The sequence below is a fragment of the Bufo bufo genome, chromosome 11 (genome assembly GCF_905171765.1).
Source record: "Bufo bufo chromosome 11, aBufBuf1.1, whole genome shotgun sequence".
Lineage (NCBI taxonomy): Eukaryota > Metazoa > Chordata > Amphibia > Anura > Bufonidae > Bufo > Bufo bufo.
Window position 1 is genome coordinate 31,047,697 of NC_053399.1, and position 22,652 is coordinate 31,070,348.

The following is a 22,652-nucleotide window of genomic DNA, read 5'->3' on the forward strand; positions in this document are numbered from 1 at the left end:
TTTGATTCGTACTACTAATTTGACAACCACTACTGGACACAGTCTGATTAGTGAGTGCCACGCTGCGTAACAGCACAAGTGGGCAATGGTACCACTCACTCATACATTTCCAAGATGAACAACAGAGGAACGGCACAATGTAGAATTGCAAGAAAGGATGTTGTTGCTGTAAGGAATATACGGATTTGGTATAAAAGGCGTGTCAGGAGAGGTGACGGGTCCTCTATCAACAGGATCATGTATTTTAGGAATGCACTTGTAATCTGGCAGAATGCAGTTGTGCTTTTGCACTTAAAAAGTATTTTTTTTTTTGATAAAAAACAAAAACCACCCCTCTACACAGCGGGTATGTATACGTGTGCTCTGTACACAGATATACATAATACTGCAATAAATCACATATTCAACATGTGCGTGGAATCCTCCCAGCTACAAACTATATACATGTATGCGTGCATGTGTACAAAATGCTGTACGCCGGTACAGAGGCACACGCAGAACTTTACATTACGTACATATGTACAGAGTCTCCCTCCAGTGTCCAGGCAGTGTCACTGACAGTGCAGGTAGGTACTCCACATCAAGGGGCTTAGTAATTGAGCTTGGTCACGGGTCTCTCCCGGCTGCTGTCTGTCGTCTGGCTGGTAATGCGTTTACGGTTCCTCTTAAGTTTAGAAATGTCCTTATCGAAAACTTCACCGGATCTCAGGGCCGAGACCAGGTCATCGAACTCCCCCTCTTCCTCTCCGTTTTCCTTTGCCTTTTTGGCCTTGCGCTCCCGCTCTCGCTGTTCCTTCAGCTGAAATAAGAAGAGGCTTTATTTATAATGTGCACCGCTAGAAAGGAAAAGGGTCAGTCCCGACTGTTTCTATAAGGGTCCAGTTTCGTGGTCCGCAAAATACGGATACAGACTGTGTGCATGCCCCACTTTTTGTGGGCCCCATTGTAACAATGCCTATTCTTGTCCACAAAACTGAGAACAGGCCATGTTCTCTTTTTTTTGTGTGTGTGTGTGTCCGCATTTTTTTACGGCCCCCCCCCCCCCCCCCCCCCCCCTGAAATGAATGGGCCCACATCCAAGCCACAAAAAATGCGGATGGGATGCAGACCGAAAATATGGCCGTGTGAAAGGGCCTAATACCATATTTCTGATGTGCATTTTTTTGAGGATTGCATATTCATTTCTACAGTTCCGCAAAAATACGGACAGCGCGTGGATGTCATCTGTGTGTTGTCGTTCCAAAAAATATAGAACATTTCCTATTCTTGTCCATATTGTGGACATGAATAGTAATTTCTAGTGATAGGATTGAGAAAAATGCGGAATGCACATAGGGGTGCCCGTATTTTGTGGATCACAATACAGACATGGATGTGTGCATGAGGCCTAAAGCATATGATGGCATAGGGCAGTGATGCTCAACCTGCCACCCTCCAGTTGTTGCAAAACTACATCTCCCAGCATACCCGGACAGCGCATCAGCCTATAGCAGGGCATGGTGGGCGTTGGTAGTTTTACAACAGCTGGGGGGCCACAGGTTGGGCACCAGTGGCATAGTCTGGCTGGCTGTGGTTTTCCCTTGCAAAATGATCTGTTTGCTGGCGAGACAACCCATTTAAAGTGATCCTTTAAAATTCATATTATCTAGGGCAGGGATGCTCAACCTGCGGCCCATCAGCTGTTGCAAAACTACAACTCCCAGCATGCCCGAACAGCCTACAGCAGGGCATTGTGGGAGTTGTAGTTTTACAACAGCTGGAGGGCCGCAGGTTGAACATCCCTGATCTAGGGGAACAAACAAAACACTTACCTGGTGACCTACTTTCCATCTTATTAGCTGCAGATCCATGAATTCCAGGGCTCCTCTTCTGCCATCCAAAAATGGCCGCACCACTTTTCAGACTACCTGATGCATACTGTGCATTTTGGTAGCCCAAGACACTTGCTGCTGCCCTTTGATTGGCCGGCGCTGCTCACATGAACGGTGCTGACCAATCTAAGAGCAGGGCTGGAGACGTAGGAAGTGTCTTAGACTACCTAAAGCGCACTATGCATCAGGCAGTCTGAGCAGCGGTGCGGCCATCTTGGATGGCAGAAAAGGAGCCTGAGAATTAGCCAATCTGCAACTAAGAAGATAAGGAGGTCACCAGGTAAGTGTTCTGTTCGGTAAGTCCATGGATCCGCACACTATAGTAGGAAGGTGACTAATTGCAGACCTCGTACTAATGCACCATATTTTAGCAGTAGTGTGAATGGAGCCGAATGACAAAGCACTGGCAATTTCATTATTTTCGCTCTTCTGCTCCCATAACGGAGCAGAATAACGGAAATAAATAGCCCAACATGGCTGACAGACTGTACTGCCGACTGTAAGGACTGTACTTTACAGCAGGGTTTGTTATAATAGCTGAGGGCTACGTAAGGCGCGCAGCGAGATAATCATTTCATTATGGCGTCTGCTACGAGGAAAGAGACTCTTCAGACTTCCAGGAGGTGATTATGTAAAGATGTTCTGAACATCTGACGTTCACCTTGTAGGATCTCGAGCTCAATCAATCATGTTAATTACACTGCGGAACGGACGGACATTGAACAAGGCTGAAAAAGCAGTTTTATATTGCGCCAATCGCTTCACGCTGGAAGACGTTGATTCTCTGCCCTCTACTCAATGCCCTGTCAGCTTGTGGGTCTGGACCCTGTATCTGGAGGGAGACTCGACTGACATGGAACGTGCCCCGTCCTGTACAAGGTCAGGTCCGTGCCTGAGGCAGCTTATAACAAAAGCAAACATCTGGTGCATTTGGCTTAAAATGCCCCCCAGTGTATATGAAGCTTTAGGTTAACTGCCCACATGAATGGTTTGACATGGATTTTAGTGTATTTCGCCCAAATCTGTGTGTGAGGGCTCATGCAGATGACCGTATGCGTTTTGCAGAACGCACATGGCCAGCCCTATGATAGAAAAGCCTATTCTTGACCACAATTGTGGGACAAGAACGGGAAATGCTCTATCTTTTCTGCGGAACGGAAGTACGGGTGCGGACAGCACACGGCCCCCACTGAAATGAATTGGTCAGCATCTATTCTGCAAAATTGTCGAACTAATGCGGACACATAAATATGATCGTGCAAATGAGCCCTTACTTGCAGTTTCTGTCCCAATCTGCCCCAGATCTCACGCAATGCAATGAATAAAATCTGCAAAGAAGGTACATTCTGTGGATATCAAAATCCGCACCGTAAGGCAGAGCAGAAAATGTATGCACCAGTTACATGTGATTTTCTAAATCTCATCTGGTACTGATCTGACACACCATAATCTGAGCTTTGTATTCCCTCTACCGCAGGGATGTCCAACCTGCAGCCCTCCAGCTGTTGCAAAACTACAACATCCATCATGCCCGGTCAGCCTACAGCTATCAGGGCATGCTGGGAGTTGTAGTTTTGCAACTCCTGCAGGGCCACAGGTTGCACATTCCTGCTCTACAGCATAGGTAAGCAACCTCCAGCGGTTGTGAAACTACAATTCCCAGCACGCACATTTGTTTAGCTGCTCTAGGAACTCCCATAGAAGGGAATGGAGCATTCTGGGAGTTGTAGTTTGACAACAGCTGGCGTGACGGTGGTTACTGACCCATGCTATAGAGCAGGGATGTCCAAACTGCGGGCTTTCAGCTGTTGCAAAACTACAACTCTCAGCATGCCCTGATAGCTGTAGGCGTGTCGGAGGCTGCTGACCCCCTGCACAGCGTTGTGGAGCAGCTCCCCTCGCCTGAGGAAAGCATCTTGTTGAGGACAGGTCTCTATGTAGAAAAGGAAGTCTACCATGGGCCTAAATGACTTTCCTGGCAACCTGTGGAAATTTAACCCCTTAAAGATACCAATAAGACCATGACATCAGGCAGTCCGGTTCATCACTTTGGTGCAAGATCACACTAGCAACCTGTCTGTACAATCTAGGAGCTGTAGGGGGGGTGGGGGTCTGGGAGGGATGTAGGCAGTGCTGATTTATGTATTGGTCCTGGTGGGCATCACCACTGGGGTGTTGGTGCCCAATCAGATCCATTCTGTGGCAAATGTATGAAAGTATTCCTCTAAAAACATTTTCCATCGTAATAGTCAACATTTCTAGGTTGCGTTATATATTCTATAACACGGGTAGGCAACCTTCGGCACTCCAGCTGTTGTGACACTACAATTCCCAGCATGCATACCGGCTCCACTCTTCTAAGAACTCTCATAGAAATGAATAAAGCATGCTGGGAATTGTAGTGCTGGAGGTTGCTGACCACTGTTCTATAAAAGGTAATATCTCTGTTCGCGTGGCCCCTGAGCAAGAAAAAAATAGGCCCTCTCTCTCACCTGTGCCTCTATACGCGTTCGACGTTCTTCCTCTTCCTTCTTCTTCCTCATGTTCTCGTTTTCCTGTTTGGCCTCTGAAAACGCTTGGAGGAACTGATCGAAGATCCCAAAGAACTCATCCGGCTGCACCTTGCCTTCCTCTCCAAAATGTTTGGCCGATTTCGTAAACTAGAAGGATATGAAAGCAAGGAATGGTAATGTGAATCCTCAGCAGAAGGATAAAACGCGTCAGCTTGTACTGTAGATATTTTTCTGCAACTGTGACTTTCGTCTGGGGCTTGCAGAAATCCATGTGCTTGCCTCTAAGGTTAAGGAAAACAGATTTCGAGTCTCAGAAGTTTCTGCAACAAATCTGCCGCATGTGAATTCACCTTAAAGATGGCAGAAGGTATTTAGCTGCAGAACACGACAGCCGTATCGACATCAATACAACGGGCCATGCACCCCACGCGTTCGGCACATAACACGTGAAGAGGTCTTTTATCTCAGAAGTGACCGTGAATGCAGGAGGCACGCTTCTCCTACATAAAACAAGGGCCGCACCGCAGGAGTCAGGGGGCTCGCCCTCCCCAGCACTTTGAAGTGGCTGTGATCCTTTTAAGGCCACATGGCCTTTTATTAAAACCAAATGTGTGTCTGGGGGCCATATTGGTGTTTTTCTTGCTTTACGTAAAATAACATATCATTTAGAAGAGGCAAACGATCCCTTAAAGAGCAGCACAAAGAAAAACACTGCACTTAAGTCATTCTTCCCCTCTGTAATTGAAATAGTTAATTGCATGTTAGGGAATGAGATCAGTGGATGTGACAGGAAGATGTTTTCATCAAATGTGAGGAGATATTAGAATTGATATTTTGTCCCAAAATCGGTGCAGACATTTTCTGTTTAAAGGGGTATTCCAGTTATGTTTAGTTATCCGCAATCCACAGGACAAGGGATAACTTTTAGATCAGTGGGGGTCCCAGCGGTAGAGAGAATGGGAACCCCGTACCCCATGGAGCCCCCTGAAATGAATTCAGGGCATTAGTTTCTATAGGAGTTCCGGAGATACCCGAGCGCTACCCCATTAATGGGGGGATTCCTTTAAGGCCACCATTAATGGGGTTGTCCAAGTTATAGATATCGATGACTGTTCCTCAGGATCGGCAGGGGTCCGACACCCTGATCGATCAGCTGTTTGGTGCTTCAGCGCTGGTGCCAGCACCGCATCCTCTACAGTGTCTACTTGCATTAATATCTGTAGCCTGGACACCAGCGCATTCATTTTAAGGGGCTGTATATAATGTTGTATATCTCCTCCCATGGTGCTGCTGGGGTCCTCCTACAGATTACAGCTAATCGCTGAGGGTCCCCAGCAACAGGAAGCTCTTCAATCAGCTAGGGGCCCATTTACACTGAGATTTTCTGCCGGTGACTGGCGCCAATCGACAATATGGTAAGTGGGTCGGCGCTTGTATAGTTCCATTGACATGGAGAAATCCAAGTGGCTGTATAATGATCGTTAATGAAACTGTATGTGAACGAACAATCGCATTATTATCGTTGTGTACACGGAGTACTGTGCTGCCAACAAACCAATTTCCGTGGTGTTAAAAATTTTTGATTTTGGGGAATCAGTTAATCTGTCCAAATATCATTCCTAGACCATTCATATGGCCACCATTCCTGCTTTCAAAGGTTAATACAAGGCACTTGCTAATGTATTGTGATTGTCTATATTGCCGCCTTTACTGGCTTGATTCATTTTTCCATCACATTTATAATACACTGTTTGTTTCCATGGTTACAACCACCATGCAATCCAGCAGCGGTGGTCGTGCTTGCACACTATAGGAAGATCCCCTGGCTGGGACTGCACATAGGTGGGCACATTTTCCTATATCGTGCAAGCATGTCCACCACTGCTGGATTGCAGGGTGGTCATAACTACGGAAACCAGCAGGGTATATTGTGATGGAAAAATTTATCAAGCCAGCATAGAAGGCAATATGGACAATCACAATACATTAGTAAGGACTTTGTGTTACAGGGGTTCTCCGGGATCAGGGCTAAACCCGCATATAAGCTCTTCTTGATTCTTTTACTATATATTAGTGGAGCACTTACTTGCTCTGATGCTCCCACTTGTCATGCTGTATTGCGCAGCGCCAACCTACGTTTGTTTTGAGCTGCTTCGCATCACTACGGTAAGCGGAGACTTCGGCCTAGCAGTGAGCCCGGTGACGTCACCAGCACAGATGGGTGGTCTATAGCGCTGCCCTGGGCTGTTTTGGAGGTGGGTACTATGCTACTTTGCACCTTTACACAGGCTCGCAATGCAGCGTGACAAAGGGGAGGAAGGAAATGCTCCGACGCTCCACTCATATATAGTAAGAAAAAAAATCTATAAATAAAGTGGAGCTGATATCCGGTTTCAGCCCCAAACCTGAAGAATCCCTTTCACGTCAGAAAATGGCATTTATCATGTAAACACAGTTAAAGTAGATTTGCCATTCAGGAGTCTTGAAAAGCTGTGTAAGTGAGGAAGATTTTGCTTTCATTTTCCAAAGCTGTGTGCAGGAATTTGACTGGCGTCCCTAAATCTCCCACCGTCAGCCAGTATAGAGCAGCATTCCTGGTGTAATGTCTGCTCTGTGATATACGGGCTGTGCCGCTCTGGGTTGAGACTTGTTTAAATTAGGAAAAATTGAAAACTTCTGCCGCGCAGACAATACAAGTGCTGCCCGCGGTGCGGATTTTATAGCGGTGTACTCACCAGCTCCTTGGATTCTGCAAGGTGGTCTTCTACATCTGAGAAGCTGAAGCCAGCCACGGTAATGAACTGACTGACAACCGACACAAACTTGTCACCCGTCACATGAGGCTGAGACTTTTGATATTCCAGCTCCTAGACGGGGGGGGGGGAAAATAGGCTATGAACCAAAGACATCACCAAGGTAGGAGGCACAAGACGTCTGGGTATTCTGGTAACAACTTATGACCTATCCACTCGATGGTGGACTACGGATAGTCCAACAGTGGGGGTCCGACCGCAGTACAAATATAAACCTTTCCTATTCAGATTTCTAGGTCCGAGCGATGGACACATTCCCCACGTAATAAAGAGCGACTTACACTTTCCACAGCTTTCAGGCCGTTCCTCAAGGTGATGATTTCTTTGTCCAGTTCAGTCATACTAAAGAAGGAGGAAAACGTAGGTTATGTGGATGGGGCGATACGTGGAGGTGTGCCGTCAGTGTTGTAAAGCTGCGTAGTGTAATCTGCATTCACGCTGACGTTTGAGACCACGGCAGTATGGAAACATGTCTGACCTTTTTCTTTGACATTGTGCAGGGCTGGACATTCATCTCCTTGGCATCACCGCTACTCTGCCGGCAACAGATGTCGCCGTACCCTATAGGGGCTTTCCTGTAATTTTATCTTTATCTTCAGGATAGGCCAGTGATGGCTAACCTCCGGCACTCCAGCGGTGTTGAAACTGACTCCCAGCATGCGCTTATTCATTTCTATGGAGTTCCGAGAACAGCCAAGCAAGTGGACATCTTGGGAGTCGTAGTTTTACCACAGCTGGAGTGCCGAAGGTCAGCCATCATAGGGATAGATCAATAATGCATGACCAGAGGAGGTATGGCCGCCATTGACCAGTAGAATGAAGGGGTCATGGCTAAGCCGCATTTACTTGGCCATCAATATCTAATCAGCAGGGATCCAACACCCCACATCCCTGCTGATGAGATTTTCAAGAGCATCTCTGGCACTGGAACTGTGCAGCTACAACCATCGTGCAGTGCTGCTCGCATCCACTTCAATGGGAGTGGTAACCAGTGCTGTCCACTATACAATGGACTGGCCTGTGTAATTTCGATGCTGGAGATACTGCAGAAAAGTTGATCGTCATGGGTGCAGGGTGTACCGCTCCCCGACGATTAGATATTGATATAGGCTGTTAAAGGGGTTTTCCAGTACTTTATATTAAGGGGTCAAACACTTACTAACCCTTTGGAACATACGTCAGCTATAGTAATTCACTACTGGGCGGTCAGGGATATTTAGTAACTGTACAGCTTGGGTTATGTCAGCTGCTGCGGGGGCCACATTGTGGGTCCTGTTTCCTTACGTCTGAATCTGCAGAACGTACGTGAAGCTTTTCTGCACCATCACTTACTTTACTTTGGCGGCCTCAGAGATGCTCTGCAGCTCCTCGTGTAGACTTAGAATCTTAGGATACTTCTTCTCTACCACAGTGATCAGATAGTGCAAAAGAGTGATGTTCCTGGAAAGACAAAATATGGCTCAAGTATAGGAAAGATAGCAACAATAAAAATTAAAGGGGTGTTCCAGGCGTTCAATATAGAGGGCCTATCCTTAAAGACAGGTCGTTAGTGTCTGACGGGTGGAGGTGTGACAACCGGCAACCCACCGATCAGTTGTTTAAAGAGGCCGCAGCGGAGCGCTTACAGCTTACTAAGCACAGCGCCGTACAGTCTATAGTGGCTGTGTTTAGAGGGAGCTCATCAGTCTGATATTGAGGATAGATCAACAGTAAAAAAAAAAGTGGACAAACCCTTTAACAGTGCGGTGTGAGACTTGTAGTGTACATGCTGCTCCATTCCTGTCAGGTGGGGGGCAGACAGCCGGACCACAACCAATTTAATATTAAGTCCCAGAAAGCCCATTTACCATAAGCATAGCTCAGCAAATCTGAAAGGCTGTCCATCACTTTCTACCTGGCTATAGGGTGGACATAAAATGGCAGTCTGGTTTCTACACACTCTTTCCCCTTGTCCTATTGGGGTATGATGGGTTAACAGAGGAAGGGGGAATCTAACCATTCTAAGTCTAGAATGGCTGACACAAATCTGTATAGGCAGGATAGCCTAAGGAAACAGACTATTTCATATTTAGACATGAACAGTGATGTAGTCCAGTTCTGCTAGGAAGGCAAACACCATACACAGAAGACGACGGGAATCCATCCATAAGTGCATCCTCTACGCTTCAGGATCTGCACAGCTGAATGTCATCAGGACCATCCCTCTGCCTAACATTACATCATACCCGCCCCACGGGAACCATTTTTGCAAGCATAAAAAAACCCGCAGCTCTTGGGGGAAATGAGTGGAAATCTCACGCTGGATTGTATATACAACACCCCCTGTGAGGGCAGGAACCTCCTGCAGGAATCTAAAGAAAGGCCGACTCTGCCGCGCTTTAGCTGAACGGATCACAAATGTATGTCATCTGCTGTGTCAGCAGTAACCCATGCTTGCAGTAGGGGGCAGCACCACTACCACAAGGAGGCGGCCACCTTTTATATACAGTAGGTTCAGGGTGCTCAGGACACTCAGGCCCATGCCTTCCGAAAATGGTTAACCTTATATAAATATCTACCAAGGGATGGTAGCGATTTGTAATTCATTATTAAAAAAACCTGATATATATGCTGGTAATCAATGCGTGACAGTTAGGGGCCAGATGGGTGATGTAGAAGCATAGTACCGCCACTACTCCTGCTTTTGTATTATGCACCAGTTTGCTGATGCTGAAACAAGGTGTTTTACTATATATATATATTTTTTTTTAAAAGGGGTTGTCCACTTTTTACTATTGATCAGATCGATGGGGGTCTGACAGTCAGCACCCCCGCCAATCTGATATTGATGACCTATCTTGAGGATAGGTCATCAACAGTAAAAAGCGGACAACCCCTTTAACAGTGCGGTGTGAGACTTGTAGTGTACCCCATTCCTACCAGAAGTTTTCTTTGCAAGCATAGCTAAAGCACACGCGGTGTAATTGCATCCACTTACTTGTCAATGCTGGATTTGGTATCGGCAATCTTATTTAAACTGGAGATTTTAAAGCCGTAAGCGTTTCCCCTCTGTCCTTTGTTCATGTAGTTCCCGAAAGCCAGGACAACTTCCAAGAGCTGCTTCAAGCTTTTACTCTGCAAGACCTCCTTGGAAGCTGAGCGGATGGCTGCGGACAAGAGACAGGAGAACAAATCAGGTGAGGAGAGGGCCTAGTGTACAGTGTTGTAGGGCGTACATCTGTCCGTGCCAAAGTCACACCTTTATATGTGTGGTGCCTGGTCATTACTAGTTTTATCACAGAAGTAAAGGGATTGTCTGGGTGATATTTAAGGCCTATCCTCAGGATAGGTCATCAGTATCTGATCAGCAAGGGCGCAACTCCCACCGATCAGCTGTTTGAGGAGGCTGTGGCGCTCCTGTGAGTGCTGCAGCCTCCTCAAAGGTCACCAAGCACAGCGTTGTCCATTGGATAGTGGCTGTGAAACAAAGGGACTGTCATTTATCCAGGCACAGCGGCTGTGCTTAGTACTGCAGTGCAGACCATCCAAGTAAATGCGGCTTTGCCATGACCCCTTCGTCCTGCTGGTCAATGGCGGCCATACCTCTTCTGGTCATGCATTATTGATCTATGCCTGTGATGGCTAACCTCCGGCACTCCAGCTGTTGTAAGACTACAACTCCCAAGATGTACACTTGCTTGGCTGTTCTCAGAACTCCATATAAATGAATGGAGCATGCTGGGAGTCATAGTTCACCACAACTGGAGTGCCGGAGGTTAGCTATAACTGATCTATCCTAAGGTTGGGCCTTCGGTAAAAAAAAAACTCTTGGACAACTCCTTTCATTTCATAAATTCATCTTTACTTAAGAAACTTACAGAGTCTAAAACTGCTGACTGTCCTGGGCAGGGGCCGGAGAAAGCAGGGCAAACATACTTTATAGATTTCTTTATAATGTACTGCAGTCTGAATATGAACTTTCCTTCTGCCAGTTTCTGCTCTCGCTAGTGCACTGGAGACAGGGCTTCATTGTGACGGCTCTCTGGATTGAGCTGCTTCCCAGCCCCTCCACTCAGTGACCGCTATAGCATCCAACCAGGAGACCACTACGGCTGTCGCTCAGAGCACAGAGGAGGGGCTGTGAGGAGCACAATGCATAGAGCACTTCACAATGAAGCCCCGCCTCCTGGGCACTTGCAGGAGCAGAACTTGGCAGAATAAAACTTCATATTCACACCACCCCTGATGATAAAAACTCCACCAAACTATGTTTGCACTGCTCCCCTAAGCCCCTACCTAGTGCTGTCAGCCGTTTAGCATAATCTAAACTACTGACAACCTGCCTCTGAAGATGCCAGAACCTAAAGCGACCTGCTCTGGTGACAGAAAAAAAAATGCAACTTACCTTCCACCTTTGGTTTGACTTCAGCAACTCTTTCTGCAAACTTCTTTTTGAAGTACAGAGACTGCAGCCGCTCCTGATAATGGTTGATCCTAAAAGAATGAAGAATCCAATTGTTAGAATAGGAAGTTCTCATAGATATAAATCCAATATATGACTGCATATAGAAAAAGCCAAAAACAGGTCCGAAAAAATAAATCGCTCCAAGACGGGAATCAGCTGCAATCGGTCGTCTGATGGTTGTTACTTGACATTTAAGTGACCAACTAAAACTGATCTAATTTTTCTTCAACTATATACATGTAAGCTGCTTACATACACAAGTTCTGCTCCTGTCTTAGTGATGGCGCCGGCTGTCATGTCCACAGGAGCGACCGTCGGGGCAGGTAACAAATTATTGTACATATTAAAAGCCCCTGTCCTTGGTTAGTATGTGAATATGACAGGACCAGCTGCTACTAAAATATTCTCTCACCCTATAAATTACATAAAAATGCATTTCATTCATATTAGGTCTGAAAGTCTCAACTTTCTGCTTTAGGCACCTTATTTTTTGTCCGCATCCGATCTGCATTTTTTTGCAGATCGGAGGTGGACCCATCCATTTCTATGGAGATGCAAAAGATGTGGACAGCACATGGTGTCTATTCCACGGCTCTGCAAAAAAGATGGAGCATGTCCTATTTTTCTCCTTATTGCGGACAAGACTAGGTAGTTCTACAATAGTCTGAAATGGGAGAGTGCAGGGAGCACATGGTCGGGGGGGGGCTCTGCTCTCTCTGCAACTGCCGTGCCCTCTCCACAGGAGTGATGATGTTTTCACTGCCTGGTCCTGTCGAAGTGCAGAGGGGGCAGCAGTTGCAGAGAGAGCAGAGCCTCCAGGTGTAACGGCAACGCCCCTGTTGCTCCTAGAGGCTCATTTGCATATATTAAAACATCATTTTTCTCAGCAATGCGGGCACATATGAACATGGGACCAACACAGATGCCTTCAGCTGCCAAGTGCACATGTAACAGGTCAGTTTCATAGGGACAAATCTGCTGACAGATGCCCTTTAATACCAGTAATAAGCATTACGATCTGACAGAGCTCCTGGAATTGTGGGTAAGCACCGCCATAATGCTTTCTTCTGCTCGGTACAATCTCCAACTTGTAAACCAGAGATGTGAAAACAAAGTAACATGAAAATGTAATATTCTCTAGTGGGGAGACGATAAAACAACGTGAACGGCTTCCAAAATGAGATATTATAGGAAAAGAAAATGTTTTGCAGCTGTGAAAAGACGAGGTTTACACATTCCCTATGAGGTTCTGAGAAAAGCAATGCGTCACTATGTATCTCCGCTGTGCAAGTCACCTGGGAGTGCGGTAAACGCAGAGTTCCAGTTTAATTCCATCCATCTGGCACAGATTTTTATTGCTTTACATTTCTCTTCAGACTTTCTGAGGTCTAGCAGAAATCACAGACAGCCCTGATGGCAGCCATGATGCCCACAGAGAGGGAAGACTCAGTTCACTGGCTGAACCGACACTTCTGATTGAAGAGCAGGACACTGATGACATCACTTTATAGTCATCGTACCGCCTATTGGTTTTCTATGAAATCACGACGTCACCGGCTGCTCAGGTGACATCATTTTAGAGAATGTACTTAGAAGCTGGACAACCCCTTTATCACAACTTTATGTGGGCCCAGGACGTCAACTGCTCCCCACCGCTCCATTCCAGCGCCAAGGGTCCTGCTCCATCTGGTCTCTGGCCAATCACTGGGCCCGGTGGTGACGTGTCCCCTAGCAGAACATGTGCTCACAAACAGGAGAACATCCCTCGGCACAAGGAACCAGCCAGAGGATCCAGGTTATCGATGATTTATTGAGCAGAATAAAACAAGTTTCGGGGAGTTATCTCCCCTTCATCAGGTAAAAACGGCATACAACCTATTGGTAATTGAAGCAGATATATATATATATATATATACACATACACACACACACACACACACACACACACACACACACACATATATACACACACATAGTAACACATGAAAGAAAAAAACGCCAAAAAGAGGGGGTCAAGGGGAGGTCCAGGGGTGTAAAGGACATTTCCCCTCGACAAACACAAAATAAAAATCCAACTGATAAAACAGACATGCGGGTAGATAAAATCCAAATAGACTTGGTGATACAAGTGGTTAACCAAAGAATTTATTAAAGCTAAAGCATATTAGAATAATAATAATAATATAGAAAATGCTATGGAGAGTCACATGATCACTGCCGAGATCATGTGACTGCAGAGAAGATTATGTGACGTCTGCTTGTCTGACCAGACACTGAGTGCACATACTCATCCAGATGGATAAAATGTACTGTCGGATATGAGGACCTGGGAGAAGGAGATGCCAGGGAGCAGAGTGCTGCGGTCACGTTGCAAGGTATTCAGACGCTGATGCCCGAGGCAATATCTCGGGTTGATCATAGAGAAATGTCAGAAGACGCTGTGATTCTGATTGTGACATGTTTCTCCCATCTAAGGGACACATATGGATGGTCGTTATTAGTAAAAATGAATGAATGGCAATGGATAAAACAATGACTGGTCCTTATGATTTAGCCTAAATGAAAGGGTGGGGAAGAAGGATATTGGATAGTTACATAATTTGATGTGATAAAAGGTATTACTAAGTAGGAAGGAGGGTGACAATCAGGGGATTAGTATAATATAAGACTAGAAAAAAATGCTGCTGGGAGTACAAATATGATGTATAAATCATGAATATGACTAAAAATAAAGCTATAGATATATGCATATGTATAGAAACACAGATGCATACACACATGAACTTAATAATGGGCAAGGCTGGGAAAGTTGCCGATGGTAATATAAACGTAATGTAATATAAATGATTAAAAAATAATAATAACAAACCAATAAGTAAATATAATGGATAAACAAAATGAGCGATAATGACACAATGTTCAGGAATAGAGGCCGTGGTTTACAGATTAATTTCAAAAGCCTCATTCAAACAGTGTGGGTTGAGGCAATTGAGTTTATACATCCAAAACATCTCCCTTCTTCGTAGTGTTTGGATGGCGTTTCGACAGCCTGGGGTAACTTGCTCTATTGGTATAATTTTGAAACCGGAAAAAAGGCCCTGATGGTGTTCTGCTGCAATTCGGGAGACACTATGTTGGAGATACTGTTTCTTGACGTTGGACCTGTGTTTGTTGAGTCTATTGCGTAGGGTCTGGATAGTCCGTCCTAAAGCCACACGGCCATTCCAATAAGTAGATGACATTGGAAATAGATCACAGTTTACGTTACTACGGAAAACAGTGGATGTACATTTAGAAGGGCAACAGAGGCACTTAGGAAGATGGCATTTGGTGCTGCCCAATGTTTGCGCTGTTAGAGCTGAAGACGGGGTGTTCGGTCTGTGAGGTCGCAAGTTGCTAGGGGCCAGAATGTTCTTGAGGGTCTTGGCCCTCCTGAATGTCAGTGGGGGTCGGGTAGGCAGAATTTTGGCTAGGTGAGGGTCTAACTTGAGAATATGCCAATGTTTGGAGAGTACAGCCCGGATGTCATTATGGTGACTGTTGTAAGCAGTGATAAAATTAGTACTCCATTAGGGCTGAAACTATTACTTGATTAAATCGAGTAATTCAACACAAAAAAATCCTTGATGCAAATTTTTTGCATCGAAGATTCGTTTGTGTCATGTGACTATTGAGCGGGAGTGAAGCGCTTGCTATTACTCCCGCTCAGTGGTCTCCCGCTGCACTTGGAATACTCACCTTTTCAGCAGGGGGCCTCCGGACACTTCACAGCACGTCCATGGTCCCGCGCTGCACTGACCTCCTGACGTACGCACGCCGTGACGTCAGGCGCAGAGCAGCGGGGAACAATGGAGTGTCGGCGGCGCCCCTGCTGGAAAGGTAAGTTGATGAAACCGAGGGGGTGGGGGCGCGACTAAGGCCGGGCGCCTGGAGTGCACAGTGTCATAGCAACCAATGATGCTGTGCAATCCGGGTGTCAGGAGCAGAGCAGCAGAGGGGAGGGGGGGGGGAAGAGAGCTGATGGCACAATGGGGGGGGGGGGGGGGGGGAGAGCTGATGGCACAATGGGGGGGGAGGGCTGATGGCACAATGGGGGGGGGAAAGCTGATGGCACAATGGGGGGGGGAGCTGATGGCACAATGGGGGGGGGGGGGGGGAGCTGATGGCACAATGGGGGGGGGGGGGAAGAGCTGATGGCACAATGGGGGGGGGGGGGGAAGAGCTGATGGCACAATGGGGGGGGAGCTGATGGCACAATGGGGGGGGAGCTGATGGCACAATGGGGGGGGGGGGGAGCTGATGGCACAATGGGGGGGGGGGAAGAGCTGATGGCACAATGGGGGGGGGGGGGAAGAGCTGATGGCACAATGGGGGGGGGGGGGGAGAGCTGATGGCACAATGGGGTGGGGGAGAGCTGATGGCACTGGGTAGGGGGGGGAGAGCTGATGGCACTGGGTAGGGGGGGGAGAGCTGATGGCACTGGGTAGGGGGGGGAGAGCTGATGGCACTGGGTAGGGGGGGGAGAGCTGATGGCACTGGGGTGGGGGGAGAGCTGATGGCACGTAAAAAATAATCGATATAATACTCGATTACTAAAATAATCGTTTAGTGCAGCCCTATACTCCATGCATCCTTTTTGCTGTTGCGGCTTCCTGACGTGTTCTTGAGTGGTTTCTCTTCACTGTTGTTTTTAGATAGACAATCACTCTGTAAAAGGGTTTTAGCTCTGTCATATGCTGCTTCAAAAATTGTGGGTGGGTATCCTTTTCGGAGGAATCTTTTGCGAATGGTTTCACGCTGAAATCCTCAGCTCTAGAGCAATTTCGTCTCGCCCGTCTGAACTGGCTAAAAGGGATGTTTGTCTTCTACTTTTTATGGTGGGAGTAGTCTAAATAACTATTACAGTCGACTTTCTTAAAGAAAGTGCAGGTTACTATTTTATCTGTACTGGTGCTTAATTCCAAGTGAAGATATTGAATTTTTGTAGGGTCATATGTCCCCGATAAAGTGATACCCCAAGTGGTAGCATTCAGGTGGGAAATGAAGTTGTCAATTGAGGTGATATCATCATTCCATATAAATATTAAATAGTCAATGTAGCAACGATAACAAATAATATTGTGCACCCAGAATTTAGATTTCTAGATGAATGTATCTTCATAAACCCTCAAAGATTTGCGAGACTTGGCACGAAATGCGTGCCCATCGCGGTCCCTTTAGTTTGTAAGTACAGAGTGTTTTAAAAAGTGAACATGTTGTACGTCAGGATGAATCTGATGCAATCTACAATGAATGTTCTCAATTTTTCTGGTAGTAGTGGGTCGTTGTCCAGAAATTGTTTGGTACATTGGATGCCTAGATCGAGCTGAATATTGGAATATAAGGCCGTGACAGCCAAGGTTAACCAATGGTAGGAGTCTCTCCATCTGGTATCTTGTAGGGCCTTAATGAGGAAGGAGGAGTCTGTAAGGTAGGAGGGCAAGTCTCCTACGTATTTTTGTATGAGAGCATCGACATAATGGGATAAATTGCATGTACATAGCACAGCAGTGACCTGCCGCTTGGCAACGCATCACCGATAAGGCCATTGATTGTCCACAGAGGCGCGCACAGTTCTGCCTGAAAGTTTACATGCTGGGCACTGGACGCTAGGTGCTGGAATGGTGCGGTGGTCAGGTGAGTGGCTTTTTTACTGTCTGGGGCCTTCATAAAACTGTAATAGAAGCTGGACCACCACTTCACTCCTTGATTGTTACAATGGATGCATTTTGCTGAATAGAAAACCCTGAATGGCAGGGGCAGACTGGCCATAAAACCTGCAGGGAATTTTCCAGAGAGGCCCCCAGGGCCCTCCTCACGGCCGCCACCGTCAAGTACTTATGTGCCCTTCTGACTCCTGAATTTAACTATACTGCCATCCTGGGGCAACTGGAGTAGGAGCTGGTGCTGGTGACCAAGGAGGGGTAGATTCTAGAGAGGTATTTTGCGGTGCACTATGGTATTTGGCTCTGCTTGGGCGGTATTTTGTGCAGCAATATGGTATTGCTGGCCCCGTCTACTTCTGTTGTACCTCCTACAACATTGGCCCAGCCTTTACTTTTTCCTAGGGTCACTTTAAGTTCCCAGTTTGCTTAAAGGAGTAAAAACGTAATGTGGTCGGAGAGCCACTAAGCAGCACGAAGGAGGGCGATTTTCTAAGTACCTTCCTGCGGCCCCCTGGTTCCTCTCTAGCTGCTCTATTCCTTATTGTAACTTCTTCCTGCTAATGAAGTATAATTGCTTGCGTCTGAGGGGTTGTAGGAATACAGCATAGTCTAATCATTTTAATTTTGTGTAGGATTTTGGGGGTTCACATCTTAAGGTGCAGGCAGAGCTCTTCATGGTATGGACCATATGCAACCTGCAGATCACAAAAAAAATTTAAAAATGGTTAACCTGCTCATCTCGAAGAGGAATCTGTCGGGTCTGGCCATCCGATCCAGCTCATGCTTGTGATCCTCCAGTAAGTCAATGTCGCTCTTCTCAGGAACAAATTTCAGCAGCTGAAGAGAATAGTAGAAGGGTAGAAGGGTTATAAGACGGTACGTGCAGTGTAATGAGCATCTTCTAGTAAATACCTGTATTCCCCAATAACAATTCTGGATCATTTTTTCCTAGAACACTTTGTTCTTCTGTTAGGCTTGGTCTACACGACGACAAAAAGTCGACTGCGAGGCGGCAAGTCGCAGAAAAATCCAACTCGAATGGATTTTTTGTGACTGTCATGTCGCAGTCGCACGTCGCAGTGCGACACCATAGACTATTATAAAAATTGTCGCGCGACTTTGGTGCGACAAAATGTCGTCGTGTAGACCCTAGCCTAATTCTTCCTGAAAATGTATAAATAGACTACTGGATATTTCCATTGTACGGCTCGTTAGGTTGTGTCCTTATTAGCACTGACTGATTACCATCTGTGCAGGGACAGACTTTACTGACAAAGTGAATGGTAACATCAGTATTTACTGTATATGTTTCTAGGAGGAATAACATAGGAACACCACAATTCACTAATGTAAGAAAAGATGCTCCAGGATGCTTGTTCTTTAAAGAGGTATTGCCACCTGAGACATTCACGGCACATCGCTATGATATGCCATCCGATAGGAGCGGGTCCCAGAGTTGGGACTCACACCTATCTCCAGAACAGGGCCCAGAAGTGAAGGAGAACACACCATGCATAGCGTGCTCTCAAGTCATGTCGATAGGCATTCTAAAACTAGTCGAGCGAGCGCACTCAGCTATCTTAGGAATGAAGATGAGCGGTGAATGAAGCATGGCTGCACATGTGCGGTGCGCTTTCCTTCACTTCAGGGGCCCCGTTCTGGAGATAGGTGAGGGGTCCCACCTCTGGGACCAGCTCCTATCTGACATATCCTAGTTTTGTGCCATCAATGACCAAGATCGGAAAACTCCTTAAAGGGCTTATGCACAAGACACAAAGTGTTTTGCTGTTCACAAACAGTGGATCCACGAAACACAAATTACGGCCGTATGAACGCCGCCACTTTTTCCTTTCTACAGCAATGTCCGCAAAACTGACAAGAATAGAATGTGTTCTACCCTTTTTTTTTTTGCAGGACTGCGGCACGGACATACGGATGCAGACAGCACACTGTGCGCGGTCTGCATTTTTTGCGGTCCCGTTGAAATAAATGGATCTGCAAAAAATGCGGATCGGATGCAGAACAAAAATACAGTCTTGTGCATGAGGACTTATAAGAGGCTGAATGAGCTTCTTATGGGTACACCATATATAAAGTTCATCCCCTAAGACTTTACTACACCCCGGGGGCTCATATATCATTTCTTTTTTCATGTAATGGGATTTGTATATAAATTTCAGTCCTGTTCACTCGTACATTTGGCTCTCACTGCAGACTTTAGAGACAAATTGCTGCACAAATTGTATTTCCCTGGAAATGTTCCCAGGCTCCTTCCCTTTTAATTTGGATTGTATTACTGAACAATACCTTCCGAGTATGTGAGTTGGCGTAGGTGGTTTTGTAGCGAGTCTCCAACTCTCATATTAGAAGATTTTTCATTTCTTTTGTTAGATTCAAGGAAAGGTCACTGAAGTTAGAGGGGATCCACAGGATGACCTACCGTAACAAACGCTCAAATAACAGTCCTTAAAGGGGTATTGCCATCCCAGAAATTGATGGCATGTCGCTAGGATAGGCCATCAATGTAAGAAAGAAGCGGTTCCTAGAGGAGGAACCCACACCTATCTCCAGAATGGGCCGCCCGAAGCGAAGAAGAGCAAACCACGCATGAGCAGCCGCCCTACGTTCAACAACGCTGTGAGAGTCGCATATGGTGAATGGAAACATAGCCGCGCATGATCCCCTTTCGCCTTCTGAAAATACCCAAGTGCGCTCGCGGGTCTTTTTAGAACTCCCATAGCAGTGAATGGACAGCATGGGAGGTGTGTTCGCCTTCACTTCGGGGGTCACGTTCTGGAGACAGGAGGGGGTCCAAGAGGTAGAACCTGCATCTATCAGACATTAATGGCACAACCCATTTTAAACTTGCCAATATGCCATATAATAACATTCACCCCCATCGAGTGTTGTGGGGGGGGGGGGGGGGGGGGTTGAGGCGTAACTTATTTACCCATCTGAGCGATGAGAGCACTAAAAATGTATACACAGAGAAATTGCATAGAAGAAGAGTATATGGAAGAAAGCCGCCTAAGACTCATGCACAATGTTCCTGTATGGCGGTGGAGTCTCACGTGGATATGTATGACATTGCACACTGCAGTGCCACGTACAAAGCTATTCTCCTCTAAGTGCACCGACTCTGTATGAAAATCGGACAATAGAACTGCATGGGGTCCTTATTACAGCATCATACACCTCTGGAGTAGTGCAGCGCCTACACCTTGCTTTCAAATTAGGGCTGCGAAAGGTGCTTTCCACAATCCACATTTATCACCCACAGGGTATTTAAATATGAATGAATGGAATTTGCGTTGCACTCAAAATTCGACCCGCGAATCTGTTGATTTTTTTTTTTTTAGATCCAACTATTTTAGCTGAAGGAAATTAAAAACTAAACCTTATTTTTTAAGCCCACAGATGTAAATGCCTGCATCTCCACCACTATAAACCCTGGATTAAAAATATTTCCAAAAGGACAATTTAAAAGAATACACAGGAATTGTACGAACATACAAGACTATGAAGAGCAAAGTACTAGGATAGGAAGCAGGTTTCTGGAGAAGGGTTACAAAACGGAAGAATTAGAGGAGGTTACTAAAGAGACTATGAGCGGTAAAGGAAAGAATATGGATACCAAAGAGAAAAAAGACTTTCGTATGAGGTTCATTACACAATTTAACAGCAATGCATGGCAAATGAAAAACGCTGTTAAAAAAAACTGCTCTGTGCTTAAAAATTATCCTTATATTGGGTGACGGTAATCCCCAAAATCCTTCAGTTATCTTTAAAAGAGCACCCAGCATGAAAGACAAGTTAGTACATGGTTATATACCCACACAACCTGCCAAAGCTATGAAACACCTGTTCACATGGCGCGGTTTCTGCCTACCGTGTAAAAACCATTCAAAAGTGAACAGGCAGTGTGAGAAGGAAATGGTGACATCTAGAAGTAATGGCACCGCATACAAGATAATGGGGGAGCTTTCATGTGACCACATGGCAGGCGTCTACGTGCGGAGTGTCCTTGTGGCCTCCAGTATGTAGGACGAACCACTAGGAAACTCAAAGGATCCAAGAACACATACGTAACGTCAAGAAAGGACTAGAGACACTTCAAAAAAATACATAAGAACCAAGCAGGACTTTTTTTTTTTTTTTTAAAGGACTTGAACAGGTCCGTAATTGTTGGAGGGGAGGGGAGCCATTGAGTAAAATAATATAAGGGAAGTTGAATGGATTTATCAACTTGGTACCCTGCCCCCTGAGGGTCTAAACGTCGAACATCACTAGAATTGGGGTCAACCCCCCTCCCCCCCCAGTCATTAATAACTGCATGACTGCAGAGAGGGGAAGTGTGCATGGGGCTGTCTTCACGCAAGTCTATGGGACTGCAAAGACAGCTGAGGGCTGTACTCCACTATCTCAGTCAGTCCAATAGACTTTGAATGGAATGACAAGGCCCATGTTGTACCACTCCCGTCCAAATTCCTCCTTAGGGCTCATACACATACATATTTGTTTGTCCTACTCATGTCTGTTTTGCAGACAAGGATAGGCATTGTTAGAATGGATCTGCAAAAAAATGTGGACTTCGCACCAATGTCATCCGTGTTTTTTTTCTGCAGATCTGTGTTTTACAGACCACAAAATACATACGGTCATGGGCATGAGCCCTTACTTTGCTAGTACAGTGAGAAGAAATGGTGGGAGTGGGGCTTGGGTCCCCCACTTTAGTGATCAGTGGGTGTCCCAGCAGTGAGGCCTCCAGCGACCAGACATTTATCACCTATCCTATGGAATACCCCTTTAATTCTTAACTGCTTGTAATAACATGCACTGCCCTGTAGAGGTCACTGCTGCTGTTGCTTTCTAGGAGGAGGTCTTCTTGTCGATACAGCATTTTATGCACTACAAGCAGATTGGGAAATAAATATATTACACAGCAAGGATATGGCTTTGTGCACTGTATATATGACAATACGGAATGTTTAGGGACCATTATAGAACATTGTGTAAAATCTTCTCGGTTCAGTCCGTGCTCTCAGTGCACATTCTCTGCATTATCTACGCCTCATCTATCACTATTCAATTTCCAGAAGGCAATTTTGTAAGTTAATGGTTGACGTGTCTGGAGGTTTCCTCCGCTGCTGCTGAAAGAAAAGGTCAATGGTGACAAGTCCGATAAGGTATCGCCCTCACCTGTTCCAGCATGTCTTTCGGGAGATCCTCCTGCTCATCCATTGACAAAATTGCACGCTTAATTTCTTCATTTGACAACTTTAGCCTGCAAAAATTACAGAATGTAT

General features: G+C 46.0%; 1 protein-coding gene across 3 annotated transcripts in view; it reads right to left on the reverse strand.

Annotated features, from left to right (window-relative positions):
* Positions 1-303: 303 nt before the first annotated feature.
* The window catches only part of DAAM1 (dishevelled associated activator of morphogenesis 1), a 161,614-nt gene continuing 139,265 nt past the window's right edge, over positions 304-22,652 (reverse strand). For 2 of the 3 annotated variants that reach the window (XM_040411303.1, XM_040411302.1), the window contains exons 18-26: positions 22,546-22,630; positions 18,077-18,183; positions 11,582-11,670; positions 10,175-10,343; positions 8,530-8,637; positions 7,479-7,539; positions 7,120-7,251; positions 4,364-4,531; positions 590-799 (exon numbers count right to left, since the gene is read on the reverse strand). In XM_040411303.1, the coding sequence (XP_040267237.1) occupies positions 590-799; positions 4,364-4,531; positions 7,120-7,251; positions 7,479-7,539; positions 8,530-8,637; positions 10,175-10,343; positions 11,582-11,670; positions 18,077-18,183; positions 22,546-22,630 (1,129 nt within the window). Of the gene's footprint in view, positions 800-4,363; positions 4,532-7,119; positions 7,252-7,478; positions 7,540-8,529; positions 8,638-10,174; positions 10,344-11,581; positions 11,671-18,076; positions 18,184-22,545; positions 22,631-22,652 lie in introns of all 3 variants that reach the window. The other variant, XM_040411301.1, reaches the window with a different exon arrangement.